This window comes from Squalius cephalus, assembly GCF_949319135.1.
Source record: "Squalius cephalus genome assembly, chromosome: 5".
Classification (NCBI taxonomy): Eukaryota; Metazoa; Chordata; class Actinopteri; order Cypriniformes; family Leuciscidae; genus Squalius; species Squalius cephalus.
Window position 1 is genome coordinate 25,933,583 of NC_137126.1, and position 19,221 is coordinate 25,952,803.

General features: G+C 37.0%; 1 protein-coding gene across 2 annotated transcripts; it reads left to right on the top strand.

Moving 5' to 3' along the window:
• The first annotated feature begins 1,167 nt into the window (after window positions 1-1,167).
• On the top strand, window positions 1,168-8,480 carry isl1a (ISL LIM homeobox 1a). Of its 2 annotated transcripts, none has more exons than XM_079873201.1 (6): window positions 1,168-1,460; window positions 2,090-2,279; window positions 2,984-3,243; window positions 4,552-4,835; window positions 5,137-5,304; window positions 5,444-8,480. In XM_079873201.1, exons 1-6 carry the CDS (start codon window positions 1,433-1,435, stop codon window positions 5,558-5,560), a joined length of 1,047 nt encoding a protein of 348 aa, XP_079729327.1. In that variant the 5' UTR covers window positions 1,168-1,432; the 3' UTR covers window positions 5,561-8,480. The 2 variants fall into 2 exon arrangements, with proteins under 2 accessions (XP_079729327.1, XP_079729326.1); XM_079873200.1 differs by having other exon boundaries at window positions 4,549-4,835; window positions 5,444-6,587.
• The last annotated feature ends 10,741 nt before the right edge of the window (window positions 8,481-19,221 follow it).

Below are 19,221 nucleotides of genomic sequence, written 5' to 3' on the forward strand. Positions count from 1 at the left end.
GGCGTGTTTGTGTCTGTTATAGCGACGCTCTGCTGACTGCAACCCTGCTGTCATATTTCGGCCACTTGGTTTGTCTTGTACATCACTGTCAATTGGAGACTTACAGATTCGTTAAGATGGACTTTTTTTTTTTTTTGTCAATTTAACAGACATTTATAACGATTCAAAAGACATATATAAAGTTTTTTTTTTTTAAACAAACCACCAAAATACAGTTAAATACAATGTTAATCTAAATGATTTGGGTTGAAGTGACAGCTCATAGTTTAACACCAGTACAAAAATAAAATAAAATAAAAATTCAGTAAAACTCGCCATGTCGTAAAAGGTTCAGGATATTTGGCAACTATGTGCTATATTCTACCTGCTTGTTCAACCAATCCATCCCTTACATTGAGATTATATTAGTCTACCACGTGCCTCGCGCAGTTTAAAACGGTCATAATCTGCAATTATGTGCTGTAATTGCGTTTTAGTTTGAATAGCGACAACACTGAAATGTGCCATCGATTTCAATCGTGTTATGCACCCCTGCATGTGTGCAACTTAAACATAGCCTATATTTAGCCTATGGATTTGCGCCTTTCCCTGCGAAAATCTGTTGCCACTGGTCGACGGAGATCCACTTCACATGTCCGCCAGTCAAAACAGAGATAGGCTACATCTTTACATCATTTAGCCTACTTCATATAATGCATTATTTATCATAACGACTTGATATAAAATATCCTACAAGAGGTTTCACTTTGAACGATTTTTACGAATATGCCTATTTCAGTTGCCGTGGATATTGTTGAAATAATAGGTAGCCTACTATAGCCGAGGCTATTTGTGTTATTTTGAAAAAAGTTTAAAGCTAGAATATCATGACTGAAAACACTTGCTTCAAATTAGCATATCCGATACTGGTTTAGATAAACATTATAATAGGCTATAGACTTTAAATATGCAATGCTATGAACAATGTTTTTTTTATTATTATTATTTGTCTCTCAACATTTTTCGGGTCGATTTAATTCCTCCAAAACGACAGAAATTAGAAAAATGTATGAATGAAATAAGTAAAGTAAAATGCAACAACTCATCGGCCTGGGCTCCGAACAGCTGGTCGTCTTTCCATAACCAATCAGCTTCTCATAAAGGTGACGTATGAGTGTCCTACGTCAGACCAATAGAGAGAGGGAAGAGCCGAAGCTGACGGAGTTTGAGAGAGGGAGAGAGAGATAGGGACAAGAGTGGCCCATCAATGCTGTGACCAAGCACAGGAGCTCAACACACACCCCTAACTCTAATCGCAAGCATCTCGATTCCGGGAAGTCCTGCAACACCTCGAACCCTCGTCCACTTTCCCACCTTCACAGATCAAAACACGGGCACTAAGGGCCTTCTGTCCGGTTTTAAAGTGGACCTAACACCGCCTTACTTTCTTGACATGGGAGACATGGGGGATCCACCAAAAAGTAAGTTATGCCTTAATATCTATATATGTGTCTGATGACACTTACTGCTAAAATTGGCGATTTACAATGAACCATGCCTGTTTGCCGATCAATGCATGACTTTAGAAGTTTGTTTCAAAGTTGTCAACAGACCGAAGGGATCGTGACAAGATCCTCATAGGGGCTAATACCACTCTTCCTCAGTTTAAATCACTACAAACGGGGCCTTTTCCAAGCCATTTAATATTTAATGTATTATTATTATTATTATTATTATCATTAGGAATAAGAACAATTAGGCCAGCCTATATGTCGGTTCTAATGTAACATTCTGTTTCAGTCACTTTTCAGTCATACAGTTTTCAACATCCAGTATCGTTTTTAAACAATGTCATAGTATCTTTTTTTCTACCCACAAATTTATAGTAGATATCACTGGGAAATTAGGGCGATTAAAAACTTTTTTTTTCTTTTTCTTTTTTTGGGCGATTCAAAACATACAAGAAGATTGTATAGTGCCTATAATTAAATATATAGCCTATATAAAAATTATATATATATATATATATATATATATATATATATATATATATATATATATATATATAGCCTACATAATTTAAATTTCCTATGCTTTCTCTTTCAATCAGAAAAGCGTCTAATCTCGTTGTGTGTCGGCTGTGGGAATCAAATCCATGACCAGTATATTCTGCGCGTGTCCCCGGATCTGGAGTGGCACGCGGCGTGTTTGAAATGTGCAGAATGTAACCAGTATCTGGACGAATCCTGTACATGTTTTGTCCGAGACGGAAAAACTTACTGTAAACGGGACTACATCAGGTAACGCTGATCATTTAGGTCATGTTTTAGTTTTCGAGTGTGGATGTCTGAATGACAGTAACCTCTCATTATTCACTGGTGCATTAGCCTACGGCAGCATGCTGTCATTCATTTTTTTTGTACTGGACAGCACCTATATGCTAATCTCTGGTCTTAAATGAGTCTGCAGTGCAATTACTCCACAATTATTGTGGGGCTTTGTTCATATGTAGTGTTGCCGCATGTAGCTTAACTTTACGAAATTTCAGCGCAATATTGAAATAACATTTTTGACAGTATGAATGTAGCATTATTTTAAGAGGCCATGCGTGAGGGACAAACATCACTGTTTAATAATACGCCAAAGAGAATTGTCATTATTACTTTTATTATTATTAATTAGTATTATTAATGCTGTAATTTATTAGGCCTATTAATAATAATAATAATAATAATAGGCTAACAATAATTACAAAAGGATTTTGATATTTACTAAATCATTGACCGACTTAATAATTAAGTAAATTCTAGTGTGGTTGTCTTTTTTAAACCTTTGCATTTGTTGTTCTTACAATTATAATTTCGGTTAGGCTACCATATATTCAATATTTTTATATTGTTCTCATATCGAGTAGGCTAGCTGTTGAAATCGTTAGTGGCCGTTTATTTTTACCCAAACACATTACACATTATAATGTAGCCTACTTGTGTTTCTCTTTTTTCAGGTTATACGGGATCAAATGTGCTAAATGCAACATTGGTTTCAGCAAGAATGACTTCGTGATGAGAGCACGCTCGAAGGTGTATCATATTGAGTGTTTCAGATGTGTGGCGTGTAGTCGGCAGCTCATCCCGGGAGATGAGTTCGCTCTGCGGGAAGACGGGCTCTTCTGCAGGGCTGACCATGACGTGGTGGAACGGGCAACAATGGGTGCTGGTGACCCATTAAGCCCATTACATCCGGCGAGACCTTTACAAATGGCAGGTAGGCATACTATTCTACAACTTACAAAGCGTTGTTTGCTCAAGGACTCGGGGGATTAGGCTATTTGTCTGGGGGAATTTATATAGACACAAAGTTTTTGAAAAAAATTAAAACTCGTTCAAGACAAAACATTTTTTTTTTTAAAAGATGGCATTATATTATAAGAAATTAAAACTTATGATTAATGTTGTGCCATAACCATCCGCGAATTATGTTATTAACAAGCCAAACCACAAGAGTGTGATGGTTTGACAGCATTAGGCTACTGGTTTTATTCCTGTTTATCCGTTTTTAAGCTATTCATACATGAAATAGATATTCTCTGCTGATTAGAGTTCAACCACGCGTCAGCTTGTAGGCTACATGTACTTGAGAAATAAAGGAGATCTTTTCACAAATAGAAAATGTCATTTAATCTTAAATGTTGTTATGCTATAGAAATATAATAGTACGATAATAATGTATCATGTGTGTATGTGATTACTGTAAGAGCATTTGGCAGATGTTCTAAATAACTGTTTGTTAAATTAAACTGATATTACAAATCAGAGTTGTTGATACTCCACATTTAAAGGCCCCCTAAAATAAGTCTTACGCGTTTAACTAGCAAATCTATTGCTGTTCAGTATTCACTGCATTAATACACCTTATTTTCAATCATGTAAACCACCACAAAATCAGTTGTTAATGCAGGTTTATTGATGCATGTTTTCAAGTCATGTCTTGGGCTGCACAGCGCGCGCACCTGATTATTTAAAATTCAGAGGTATGCACATTGGTTTAATTAAGTGTCGTAAACCTATCTATCTGAGTCATTCTCGCCCTCCAAATTTATTGCATTCAGCAGGAACATAATTGCAAGAAAAGGGATTGCAACCATGGCTGCATTTCAAGTTCATTAAAAGGAAACTCTCTTCGCCAATACACGCATAAAAATTGCATCTAGCAAGAAACACATTTCTACGGAAAGAAATGTCTAAAACTTATTTGTACGCTTATGGAGAGATTTCCTCTCGACCCCGGTCTCGAAAAAAAGACCATCAAATATATAGAAAATATGAGAACACTAACACTCCGTCTTTCAGTGATTTTTTAAATGTATTCTGTTATTATTATTATTATTTCACATATTTAGCCTACATCCACCTTAGATGGCCCTCGGGTACTTCCGACATATTCTTTTAAATTACTTGTTTGACCGCTGGACAGCTGACCGCTGGATTCGCAGTCTTCACACATTCAGAACATTATAGAAGATCACTTTGCATTCAACAATTATTAATCTCCGTTTCGTTTTTCTTGCAGCAGAGCCCATTTCGGCACGTCAGCCTGCGCTTCGACCTCACGTGCACAAGCAACCTGAGAAAACAACCCGCGTCCGGACAGTCCTAAACGAAAAACAGCTCCATACCTTGAGGACTTGTTACAATGCCAACCCTCGACCCGACGCCCTCATGAAAGAGCAGCTCGTTGAGATGACGGGTCTCAGCCCGAGAGTCATCAGGGTTTGGTTTCAAAACAAGCGCTGCAAGGACAAAAAGAGGAGCATACTGATGAAACAACTCCAGCAGCAGCAACCCAACGACAAAACGGTAAGATATAAATATTGTTAGGCTATAGCTATATAATAAAATAGCCTATATAGCCTATAACTCCGTATTGCATAGGTCTTTAATTTATTTATATCATGTCGTTCCAAAACTGTATGACTTTCTTTCTTCTGTGAAACATAAAAGATGATATTTTGTTTACCATATTTATAACTTTGTTGTTGTTTTTTAATAAAGTTTGTATGTATATTCAGAACCTTAAGGTCTTGTCTTGTAGTTATGGCGATTTCAGTTATGGTCTCAGAACATCGAACTTCTATAAATTATTCGTGGTCATCTGCAGAACATCCAGGGGATGACGGGGACTCCAATGGTGGCGACTAGTCCAGAGAGACATGACGGTGGTTTGCAGGCAAACCAAGTGGAGGTGCAGAGTTACCAACCGCCTTGGAAAGTCCTGAGTGACTTCGCACTGCAGAGTGACATCGACCAGCCTGCTTTCCAGCAACTGGTGAGTGCGCAAAACTGTGCGTAAAGATATAATACCAGTAGCCGTATTAAAACCACCGCTAATAAAATGAATAATAATTATAATATTAATAATTGATCAAACAATAATAATAACGTACTCTTTAACTCTTCTGTTTTAGGTGAATTTTTCTGAAGGAGGGCCAGGCTCGAACTCCACAGGGAGCGAGGTCGCGTCAATGTCCTCGCAACTGCCAGATACACCAAACAGCATGGTAGCAAGTCCTATAGAGGCCTAGGCGAGTGGATTATCTCCTGCACCTGAAGTTTGGGAAAGGACGTGTCCGGGAAGCAATCTCAGAGAGAGGCTCGAGAAGTTTCTTCCATCCCTGTCATTTCGGGCTGCTCCTGAATAAAAACCCGTTTACCAACTGCACGAGGCCTCTATATCGAAACAACCCCTGGTTGTATTTATACACTGTGATGACAATCATGGGATTTAAACACACTCCAACCTAGCAAGTCCAACGAGTGTTGCGAAAAGACCATTTAAACTCCAGCGAAAGTGGATCCAACCGGCGCACGTATTTACACACCGAACTTGACATGATCATTGCAGTGCTCCGCGGCCGGGTGGACCTGGTCGGCTACACTTTTGCCAAAAAACCCTCTACAGTTTTTCCACTTTTATGACAAATCAATGGACCTCTACGGATATAAGACGCAAGAGAACGTAGTCTAATATATACATTCATAGCCTACTTGTGTGCGCAACGTGAGTAGTCTATAATGAAACCAAGACTGTTTATTCTGTTTCTATAAAAAGATCGAAATGGACAAAAAGAGGGTAGTATGGCAGCCGAGGTCTACTGCGATTAGTTTTGTTATATGGTCTCTTTTCAAGAACTAAAGCATTGCAACAAGGTATAGGCTACCTCTATTTTGCCACAAGCTGTGTGGGAATTTCATGTGTTTGTGTCCGTCCAAGAACTTTTTCCTTTCCCAAAGATGTGTATAGGTTTAAGTTAAGTTAAATATGACTGATTAGCTCTGGAGGTTTCGTTTTGTTCCTGTATTACAAAATATTTTATTATTTATTGTCGAAAGACATGCCACTTTTGTGTACTTTTACTTGCTGAAGAAGTAAAAAGAAAGAAAAGAATATTGTCGACTCCGAATGATCTATCATAATTGACGTGTCCTGTCGTTTGATCAAAGACTGATGTAAGAACAACGCCATATGTAGAGTTATCTTCAGGAATATTTGATCAATAAACATTTGACGTGTACTGTAAGTAAACGGTCGGACACGTGGCGGTTTCTTAAATGTGACCATTTTGTAGCCTGTTTCTCGCATGTCAATTTGAGGTTTGCTATTATAATAATATATCACACAAACAGAGGCAAGATGATCGTTTTATCATATAATGTGGTTAACGGCACTGCACGCTAAAGCACCCTTAAAGGGACAGTTCACCCAAAAATGAAAATTCTGTAATTAACATTTACTTTTTAAACGCTAAGTTAATCACTCAGTGGTCTTTGAATACATAGCATTGAGAAAGAGGAGAAAATCAACCTCAGCAGATGGCGTGTTTCATCACTTAGATTAACAGTGACTACACTGGTCTATAGAGAATCACCATGTTATTCATATGCATGTTGATCTGCAGCGAGCTTGCTAAAGTACAAACAATTAAGTAACAGAGTTAAACATCAATATACAACTCTACTGACTTTCATGCCAATTGCCGGTACAATGACCTTGACAATGCCTCTTTACATGGCCCATGACTCTGGGCATAATTCCACTGAGCTTTTTCCTTTGTGCAGACAGTTGCTGCAAATCAAGGTAATTTGGATGCTTAAAAGGCTTATCTGTAATAATATAAATTACCTTTGCATTAATCTTTTATTATTGTATACCTGTATTATTCTATACTGTACATTCTTCTAGCAAATACATTTTTTTTCACTTAAAGGTAAAAAGACTGTCAAGAGGGGTGGTTTTCCCAAACTAAGATTTTGCATTTTCTATTTGCATTCCAATTAAAAGTAAATTAAGGCAAATTTAATTAGACTTTCAGTTAAGCTTTAGAACAAGAAGTACAATACTATAACAATGTCAACATTACATTAGGAAATATTAGATGATAGTCCTTATAAGACAAATCGAAACATGCAAAGCTTTACTCATTTGTGAATGTCTATAATCATTTCCTATTATTACATAACTCTAAAAAAGTAATTTTGTCAGGTCAAGCAAGTAAATAGTTTTTATTTTAATAGCTGTTCCAGTGATCATTATCTATAACTGATGTATAGATAGGCTTCATATAAATCAACAAATATTTTAATCAGCTTCTTTAAAAACAAGATTACCATTAGCACATTCTGCATTTAGCCTTTTAATGTTAATTGTTTTTTTTCCCAGAAGTAATCAACTTTTTTTTTTCAAATATAGGCCTATATTTTTTTTCTTTTTTTTACTGTTTGTTTTGATAATGTGAAAATTCTTTCATGTTACTGTTTGTTGTTGTCGATAAAAGTGTAGCCTTTTAGCACAACACCTATGACAGCCAGGTCCATTCAGCTGGAACTGTGGCTCGTTGCACATTGGGATTCAGAGTCACATGTTGGTGAGTCAGAAAAGCTGTGAATGTGACCATGATTGAAGAACAACACGTACAAGGCATGAAAGCAAATAGGAAATAGTAATATCTAGCGTAACACAGCCAAATTTGTGATGCTTCACTGTTTAGGTCATTTGTTGAGCAACGCATTAAATGGCATCGAACCTCTGCGAAGCACCGATCCCCTGTTTAAAATGTCAGCTCTTTTCTCTAGTCCTCTACAGCTAGAAGGCCGTTGGGTAGCACAAAGCCTCCTGATAGAATAGTTCCCAAAGCTGGTCGAGCCTCCCGGACTGCATTCAGATTGCTGACTTACTGGAACAAAAGCAGCACTGTACCTGGAGGAGGCTCCATGGAACAATCACAGTCTCCTGGATGAGACCCGATTGCATTGTGAACCGGGCAAGCAATCCCTCCCCAAGGTCCAAAGCCTGACCACAGAGTCACAACACCAGGGAGGCTGGTGAGCTCAACCCACAATTGTTCAGCGGTGGCAACCAATGGCAGATGGTTGACGGAACTTTGCTGTAATTTTATAAGAATATTACTGTATATTAGAAGAATGAGACTTAAAAGTAACATTATTAAAAAACAAAAATGAAAATTAATTTACTCACTCGCATGTTGTTCCAAACCTGTATGACTTTATTTGCGACACACAATTTTGAAGAGCATTGGGATACAAACAACATTGAAGCTAACTGACATTCATTGACAGCCCAGACACACAAAAAAATCTTTTGTGTTTCACAGAAAAAATGAAAAACAAAGTCAAGGTAATGATGACAGAATTTTCATTTTTGGGTAAACTATCCTTTATTTTTTAACAAGGAATCCTATATGAAAGCAGAGGAACAGTATCTTTTTTTATCTCTTGCTCAAGTGTTGGTCAAGGAGGCTGTGCTATTTGGCCATTTATAAGTCCATACCAGAATAGATAACATGTATGAAACAACAGGTGGAAAATTATCTATGGATGAAAAGTTGATCAGTCTTATCAAGAGCTGCACTATCGGCTTGCTTTTGACAGTTTGTGCTTAAAGGGATTCTCAACCACCACCAACCTAAAACCCCTCTCAAAAAAACTCATGTCATTCCAAACCTGTACGAACACAAAAGAAGATATTTTGAAGAAGGGTTCAGTTGGACCAAAAAAAAAAAAAAAAATCATCTTTTATGTTTCACAGAAGAAAGAAAGTCATACAGTTTTGGAACCACATGAGGGTGAAATATTGACATTTTTGGGTGAACTATCCCTTTAAGAGATTGGATGGACAGAATGTCTGAGGAAAGCTGGCATTTTCAACATTGGCTGTTCTGGAGACTTTCAGAGTCTGTCAGCAGATCTAGAGAGAGAGAGAGAGAGAGAGAGAGAGAGAGAGAGAGAGGGGTGCTGCTTAAGCCCGATTCCTCTTTGGAATGTGTCGATGAAGAGGACACTCCAAGTGTTACTTGTCAGCATAGCACGTGTGAAAAAAGGATGCTAAGAGGTACGTCGTCCTGTGAATTGAGCTTTACAGATCCACAGGGGAATCACGCTCAGGGCTGAAAAGAGGCCCAGAAAAGCCCAAGTCTCTTCACAGCAGCCCCCTGGGCCGACTTGTCATTCTTTTCCAGGGGCAGAAGCCGTCAACCCAGCCTCATTGGGAGTATGATGGCATAAAATGACATTGACATACAGAGAAGGAAACTTGGTGGTGTCGAGTTTGGTTTACACGTTTCGTGACAACAGCAAGAGGTTTCATGCTAAGTTTGGTGCAGTGTTCATGAAGGGGGTTTTTTTTGTAACCAAAACAAAAATGTATTGATTAAAAGAGTTTACAGTTTTGAGCATTCCATATAAGTCAGCAGACAATATATGGGAACTAAATTAAATGTCACAAACTAAAAACGAAAGATTTTTACCAAAACTATTTAAAATCATAAAAGAGATGGGGAAATAGAACTGTCTATAATAGGTCAAGGGCCACATGATTAATCTACGAAGACAAGCACCTAAGTCTCACATCTATGGTTTATGAGGACACCTCGTGATTTCTTTATGTTCTGGTTCAAACAACTTTACAGGACCCCTGTAATTGTCTTGTCTTGATGAGAACTTATAGATCATGGGTTAACAGACTAACTGAAGAAAACATATAATAATAGAAACTGAGGATGCCATCTTACCACAAATTGAAAGAAGAAAAAAAAAAAAAACGTGATAGACTCAAAGAGATATATTTAATACACAGCAAAAAAATATTCTGTGAAAAAAGTGCAATAGTGTTTTTGAACAGTGATAGACTGAAAGTTATATTTTATACACAGCAAAAACATATTCTGTGAAAAAAGTGCAATAGTGTTTTTGAACAGTGATAGACTGAAAGAGTTATATTTTATACACAGCAAAAAAATATTCTGTGAAAAAAGTGCAATAGTGTTTTTGAACAGTGATAGACTGAAAGAGTTATATTTTATACACAGCAAAAAAAAAAAAAAAAAAAAAACCTAAACAAAAGACAAAGACAAAACATATTTGCTACTCTGATTTGATCTCTGACTATGAAATAAATGCTCAAAGAACGAAGACTTATTTACTATGTCACACAAACAATGATACATTAGTATGTGATGACCTGGCAAGTGTCATGCTCAAATGACAAATCATAAATACACAAAATCTATTTCATATCAAACTATATATGTAGTTGTCATAATATACTTAATTCTACTTTACGTGAATATTAGTTTCTGCAGAGTAGAATATCCATTACACACCTCTTATCAGAAATGAGATCACACAGACTTATAACCTTATATAAATTCACATGTAACTCTTGTCATGGCAACTTAAGCGCTGAGCTTACAATGCATTAAACAGCCCACAAGCCTGATACCATCTTAGAAACCAAGGCAACGCAAATCCTCTCTAGGCATCAACTAAATCATCAAATAGCTCTAAAAAACACCTGACTCTCCTTATGTCAACTATCGGACTAAATGTCATGTGTATGTTTTGTGCGCTACCAGTGAATATAATTGCAAAATCATGACATAACACACACCTTGATGACTCATTCTGTTTACATTTTTTCATTTATTGTGCTAGAACAATAAAGTGATAGTTCATCCAAAAATAAAGATTTGGTCATTTACTCACCCTCATGTTGTTCCAAAACTGTATGACTTTATTTCTTTTGTGGAACATAAAGACATTTTGAAATAAAAAAAATAAAAATACAATGGAAGTGCTCCAATGTTTTTTTTGGTTCCGAACATTCGTCAAAACATCTTTTGTGTTCCGCAGAAGAAAGAAAGTCATACAGGTCTGGAAAGATATGAGGGTGAGCAAATGGCCACATTTTTATTTTTGGGTGAAATCAGTACTATTTAAATCAGTACTGGCACCCCTCTTGACTGCGAGTTTCTATTTAGTGAAGATTTATAGACAATTACTTTAGAACAGATTCCAAGGCACTTCTTTTGGTTGAAAAAAGTTAAAAAGCCTTTACTAACACCATGGCTAATCACAATAGAATCATCAAAACCAGCTAAAACAGTGCACACTGATGCATTTCGGCCTTCAGCCTTCCTCAGAGTGTGTCAGGTACAAAATGAGTCGCAGCTGTAGATGTAATTAGTTACTCTGTAGTGTTGGGAGAAACCAAAAGAACCATTACAGGGGGACCTATAATATTGTTACCCATTATAAAGTACAATATAATATTATAAATATGAATTAATATTAATACTAGTTTTAATATTATTATTATTCTTTATAATGGGTAACAATATTATTGTTCCCCCTGTAATGGTATATTATATTATAATGGTATATTAAATTATAGGTCCCTCTGTTATGGTTCTTTTGGCTGAAGGCTGAAGGCCGAAATGCATCAGTGTGCAGTGTTGTAGCTATTTTTAATGTTTCTATTTTGATTAGGCATGATGTGAATAAAGGTTTTTTTCTTTTTTGGGGCCGGGAGAAATGCCTTGAATTCCGTTATAAAGTATAGGTTTGAAACTCAACCAAAGAACACCTTCTTCACAAGGTCCTTCCAGCAAGTAGCGTTCTGCTTTCTTTGATTTTAATAGTAGTTGTAGGAAAATAAAAATGATAAAAAATAATGAATAAAAAAGCATTATCTAATGGCCACTTAAATAAAACATGCACAACAAACAAATGATCAATATAAACCTTCAGTATTATCAGATCTATCCACTTGATATTTTACTTGAATTCTACAAATAACTGTATGCAAGTCATAAATCATTAGGAGAAATGATACCACGGCATTATAAATCTCATGTCTGGAAGCAGTTTTGATGAGAAATCATGATATGCAGCTTCGGAGAAGTTGAAGGCCTGAACAGGTGGCAGGGCAAAGCCCTTCACATCCAGAGAAAGATCACCGATAAAGCCCACAATGACAAGAGTCACGTTGCTCCGGTGTCAGTCTCTTTAACAGGAGACAAAACACTATGCTTCCTTAGAAATCCAATGGGATGGCTTTTCAGAAAAAAAAAAAGAAAAAAAAATCACATGAGTAATTGGAGGCCTATAAGTCGACTATATAACGTCTGTTTTAAAAGCAGTGGAAAGACCCAATTCTACTTGGACCTGCTTGGCTGATATCCAACAGAGATAGCACTTATAAAAAATGTATAAAGAGTACACCTTAATCATTTGTTCATGGAAGCAGTCGACTGGGACAGCCATGCACTAATGCTTTGTGACTCAATAGTCTCCCTTTTTTCCCCCTCACAGCCAATTTGAGTCTGATTATTATGCTTATACTGATCAGGAGGCCCCAAGAGGAGAGAAAGGTCTATGAGTGACTCTCAATAGAAGAGAGGGGCCCCAGGGCCTCACAGGTGAGGATGTCTGAAAACACACAATCAGTCTTATCTCTTCACGTACTGTCCGATGCCCTGTTTTACTCTCAGTTCCGTCAATTGCTGTCCTGCCTCACCCGCTTGAGAATAATCAGAATATGATGCAGGGCGACAGTGTCTCGTGGAGGTGGCCGCTTTGAGGATGCCGTTTTAAAACTGAAATAACCGTGTCTTCTAACCTTACAGTCTTTCCAGCGAGAGCATAATTTATATACAGACGCAATGTATATTTAATGACTCACTTCCTTACAAAAGCTGCATTGTTGTCTTTCTTTTAAGACAACTAATTAAAATACTGCATATATAATTTGCTGCCTTTTGCTTTCATAATCATTGATGCATCATTTCTCAGGGAGAAAACCCTTCAATCAATCGCTCAATCAATGGTTTTATCTGTCTACCTATCTATATTTTCAACATTGTGTTAGATATGCATAGGTTGAATAACTGTCTCAACTCATAACACTAATTTAAGGGTCGGCAAACTTTTTTGTCACCTGAACCCCTTTGATCTAAACTATTTTCTTTGTGTACCCCCTGAGTTTTACGTTAATATTTCAATACCCGAACAACATATTGCAAGTTCAATTATTTGTCAATTAATGGTTACATGATGTGCAGGTAAAAAGGTTTTTTTTGAATTTTTTTTCATTATACATTTATAAAGTTTAATCAATTATCAGCTTTTTAAATAAACTCACATACCCCAAGGTATGACTATGTTAAATATGGAATGTTTCTTCTAACCTGATTCCCACAAGCTTCACATCTCAACTTAACAAAATTTAAATTTAAATCTAAAACAATACTTGAACATTTTTAAAATGATTTATGTGTGTGTGCAAACTGACTTGATACACTATGTTTTCAATATCTTTAAGAGAATAAGAGACATATTAGCTTGTAAAGACTATAGGGTTCAGATGCGAGATATTCTGGAGGCGTTTGCTGTAATTTATCTTCAAAAGAAATATTTCCATGAGGCTGCTCAAGCTGTCAGAGTGTGAGGGGTCTCGCACACCAGCATTATGTTGGAGATTGCACTATCCTCTACTACCCCCATTATGAGTGTTTATATTGAATCTAATACTGATTCTCCCTGGGAGGAAAAGGACCAAAAATATTAGGCTACAAGGCAAAAGTGCAGAGACAGATTTTTCACTGAAGGATAATTGTCCAATGATACAGAAAATGTGACTCGATAACAGAATACAACCCCTCATCTTCCTGGAGGATCTAAATTATCCCAAATAATCATCCCATCAATATTTCTGTTAGGCAACAAGGGCAATGTCACAAGAGAAGCATTTAGAGCTAAACAATACCAGAGCATGCATCAAAAAAGTCTTACCGTGTCAACATACAAAAGAGCCATTATTTGCATATACATCATTGTTTACCAATAACAATCAACACAAAATGATTTAACCAGTGCATACACCCATCATAATGAATAGCAGACCTGCTTGTTTAACACAGTGGGGGTTAACTTAATCGGTAAACTCTAACCATTGTGGGTGAAATGAACAAATTTAGAGCTACACATTCCAGACATCTAAACAGAGATGCCACAACTAATTAAGGCACTAATAGGACAAACTGCTTTCCCTGTGACATGATTATGTGCTTCCTAATAATGACGTGGAGAATCTGTAAGACGGCCCGGTTCAAGGTCCTGTGTGGGAAAGCAGGCATGTCATGGGTGTCCTAGTATTTAACCTGTCCACCAATAAGCCGCTCTGCCTTGACTCCATCACACTGGCACTTTTACGAGTGCACATGAAAGAGATTAACGACTACGTCGGACGGGCATCTCGAATGCAAATTATTCACCTGCACATTCCCCGCGCGACGTGTTGCCATGCTGCAAATTATGGGACGTTATTTATTTGCTTTGCAGACGCCCACACAAAGGGCAACTTAACATCGCAAACAGCTTTACATATGGACCATTTAGACCCAACCAAAAGACACCTCCTTTTAACCTACACCCCTTCAGCTGCACATTGCCTCTGAATCATTGCACTGTTGCACTCCAGAAGCCCTGCTTGGGGAATTGAGCAGTTCAGTTCCTTGATAGCACACTAAAAAAGATTAAGCCCACATTGTATAAGGCTAGTTCCTGGGGAGTAGTATGTTTCAGTAATCTGACTAAGAAAGTGTTGTGAAATGTTTGGTAAATGCTCTTGAAATGAAGGGCTGAAGGGCCTCTCGCAGTACACAGCCTGGAATACACTACACAACTTTGGTACAGATCTTTTGCCCCGATTTGCAGTCTGGACGGGTCAAAACTAGTTACTGAACGACAGAGTCAGAGTCAGACGGAGTTGGCATTTTTCACAGAAATATCGAGTAGTGTACGATGGGCGAAGACTTTACATTTTTAGCTTCAGACTATGAATCTAAGACTAAGAGGATGTCATATTTTCAATTGCCATGCGTCTCCTAGCCATGAGACACGTTTCTGCACGAGTTTGTTGTGTTTGGAACGACTTGAAAGTCTGGCAGAGTGTGATCCTCAGTCGTTTAGTGTATGATGCTCAGTTTTCCCTCTGTAACTATTTACAAAGTCGCCAAGTGAAGCCTAGCGTTTTAAAATCTGTTCTGATTTTAAGTCATGACGTGTATTCCGGCCTTCAGTAAATAATGGTGAAAAAAGCTGTTGTTGATGCATCTTTTTAAAATGCAAGATCTACTTGTGAACAGTCCAACTCTATACAAACAGACGCACACACAGAACAATTTGCAACCTCATCCACGCATTCGTTTTTGATTTGTTTATGACTATCATAGCTGCTCTCATACAACACAATACAAAAACACACTTGGCCTCTGTGCTCTCCAGCTTGTAGAAATCTAGAGAACATTGACCTTTGTCACATGCAGTTTCGATATGAGTTGCTGTCAAAAACACTCTGCAAACATACAAAAAAACAAAAACAAGCTTGACTGAAAACCACTGAATGGGCACCTCAGCGATTATGCATATTACCAAGAGACACTGATTCCGGCCCTCTTCAGTTTATGTGATGGGTAGAGGGCAGTGGGTTCTCTGATAAGCATGGGCTAAACACAGAATCACTCACTCGTATTTGTTTCTCATCTGAATTTCTACATTTTAAAAAAATTCTACATCTGAAAAACAACCTATGTATTGCATACCGTCTATTCAACAGTATATGTGCTATACATAGTTTGTATAGCACAGACTTTAGTTTGACAGGACTGCTTTTGTACTTCAAAAGCAATAATTACCTGAGCAAATGATTCCTCTATTATTGTAATAGTATGTTGGCAATAAAAAGCTACAAAATGTGGTTTATGAGCCATGTTAATTAAAGAGGAAATACATTTTTTTTTTTAAATTAATATAAAAATAAATCAATTAGTGATTCAAGATAATTCTGGTAGACTAATGTATAAAGGTCAAATATTACAACATATGAACTAATTAGCTTATAAGAGCCTTCTTAAAACCTTAAAATCCCTTTAGTCAACAATGTCAGACATATAAATCCCATGCATCAGCAAAATTAAAAAAAAACATACAAACAAAAAGCTTGTGGACTAGCCTAAACATCTAGTACATTTTTTTGTCTTAATCCATCCAATGAAAATGAATACTTCCATCAGTGTGATCAATGTTTTTTTTGTTTGTTTTTTGTGCATGAACAAAATATAATTTTTTAGCTTGCTCAGGCTAGAAACATTATTGAATTCTGTGTTTTTTCTTATTCCATATCTTTAGTTGCTCAAGCTGCAAAATGGAAGGCGCTTGTTTGTCAAAGGGGCTGAGAGCCTTGTCCATTTTGACATTCACATTCTAGCAGTAATGATCCTAAAAGCTGCAATTAAGCTGACTGTCACATCACGGGGAGCACGCGGGCAGCAGCACAAGGCCTCGTCCTCGAGAGCTGCATCCATTGCGCCTGCCCAGGATTATTCCCTCAACACATCATTTTTCCAACCCCCCTCTCTCTTTCTCTTCTCCTCGTTTTCCCTGTTCTTTTATTACAGCCTTCATCATGATTTTTGTAGTGGCCATGTACAAATATGTGATGTTTTTTATATTATTAATGTTGTGATTTCAAGAAAATAATACGCATTATTTGTATGCAAAAAACAAAAATCGTATTGATTTAATTCAATTTAACTTTAAATGTATTACATCTTCATGAGTTTTTGTTTGTGCCTTTGAATCCATGTTCTAAAGCAACATTATGTTCTATCTGAATAAAAATTCCCAATAGTGATTAGATCATTCACTGTTGATTCCTAAAATAATAGAAATGCAGTCACAGCAAGCTGGTGGAGTGCCACGACTTATTTATTTATTTATTTATTTTTTGCATTTGATGCCTGGGCCCCTTCCTTTGGGAGATGAAACGACAACTCTCTGTTATAAAATCATGAAAAGGATACGGACAACACCAGGTGGGCAAATCTATCAAAACCCCTGGCAAACTCACATGCGAGCGTACACACATAAAGGGGGCAAAATCATTTTAATTAGCTGAGTGAATGTGATTTGCTGAATGCGGGGAACTAGGCTCTGCACACATTAAAATTGGTCTAATTTTCTGCAAAAAGTCCCATCTGAGTGGACCTGGCCACAGTCAATCAAGTTAAAAGCTACGGGTGCTTAATTTGATTTACCAATATAAAATGCAAATGAGGTGATTAAGTGGAGAGGGGAGCCAGAGTAGGAGCCTCTTTTAAACCATCAAGTTAAATGTGAACAGACATCGGACTGGCAGCAGCAAGAATGTTTTAGCATATTCGTTTGATTAGAGGTACAAAAATTTAATTAGTGTAGCTAATTGCTTGACAAATTGCAGCACACTCCTGAAAAGACAGATTTTTTTAAAACCGTGTAAAACCCCCTCCGCGTGGAAATTTTGTCCAAATGGCCCCCATGCCAATATGTGAAAAGCATAATTAAATAAATGGAAGATGGCACAACAGTACCTTACAATAGCAAATGAGATAATGCCTGTAATTAGGCAGGACACAAGTCTATGTCCATATGCCGTGTTTCTCTTCAGCTACTCTCCGTTCCTCTCATAGGACAAATCTAATAATCCTCCTTAACTAGGTGAGGCTCTCCTGGGATACTGAAGAGCTGTCGGTCCGAGGCCGAGCCGTCGCACTGGAGAACTAATCAGAGTATGACGCATATAATCAGGACAAGCTCCTGTACTACAACAAACATGGTGTTTGTTGTGCTTAAAAAGCTATATGTTTATGAGAGTATTTAGCAGCACTGTCTACAAATATGGTAAGCCGCACGTGCATGTAAATGCAAATGATCTTTAAACAACTATTTACATACAAAAACATAACAAGCAAATCATTTCTCATTTTCCTTATTGGATAACAAAATAACAGTGTTTTATACCATACCTTTTATCTCTCACCTACAGTATGTTTTATCTAGTCTCAGCCTCCAAAAATTGCCCATTTCATTCTGATTGGCTGGCTATAAATCAATTTCCGGCAGTCAGGGTTCCTCAGTCCACCTGGAAACAAAGATGTACTTTCAAAATACTGAGCTGATGAAGCAAGTACTTTAGGAAAAATTAAAGTGTGTAGATTAGTGGCTTTAAATGCTTGGGGCATGAAATAGTAAGTAAACAAGTGTCCACAAGTAGAACTCTAGCGGATCTTGGTCTGGTTACACAAGACTTTCCCCCGGTTTTACAGACAACCTAGTCCCAGACTAAAATGCATGTTTGAGCTGTCTTGACTGAAAACAACTTGTATGATATATCTGATATATTGATATATCTCAAAATATGTCATGGCCATTGTTTTGTCTCAAGATTTACACCAGTAGCCTAATGTTTTTTTTTTTTTTTCTAAGGCATATTTATAAAAGGCAATTAAATGGCATAACTGAACTAAGGCATAATCCTGGTTTAATCTAAGCCCTGTCTGTGAAACAGGCCTGTGTTCTATACTATCCGATATGCTACGATGGCTGTTATTAAGACTACACAACCATTAACAGTCTTTGAATAGCTTGCTTTTCTTACATTTCAGTATGCCCCCAAATTATTGGGTACATTCCAGCCAATATTAATATTCTTACATCATTATTTTATTAGGCTACTTTCCCCAAAACTATCTTCACAGGACAGAATCAAGGCAAATAATTAAAATATAAATATGTGTGTGACTATCTAGTCTTGTTTTATTGCTTTTTAAATGCCTTGTTTTTATCCTTTCATCCTTTATGAAAGAAGCTTATGACATTAGAACAAATTCATCAGGTTGTTGCATACGACAGCATTCAATCATCAGATAGATATTTTTAACTGTAGGCTATCATTGTTTGTGATAAAATCACTGAAGACAAGACATTACTGTATTTAAAAATCAATTATTGTTACATTCATAAAACTCTAATACCTTTGTCCTGGAACAGGTCATGGCGCGTGTTTACTGGT

Coding starts and splice junctions, on each gene's coding strand:
- isl1a (XM_079873200.1), top strand. CDS start 1,433: ATGGGAGACATGGGGGATCCACCAAAAA. Junction 1,461..2,089: donor CATGGGGGATCCACCAAAAA/GTAAGTTATGCC, acceptor TCTTTCAATCAG/AAAAGCGTCTAATCTCGTTG. Junction 2,280..2,983: donor TGTAAACGGGACTACATCAG/GTAACGCTGATC, acceptor CTCTTTTTTCAG/GTTATACGGGATCAAATGTG.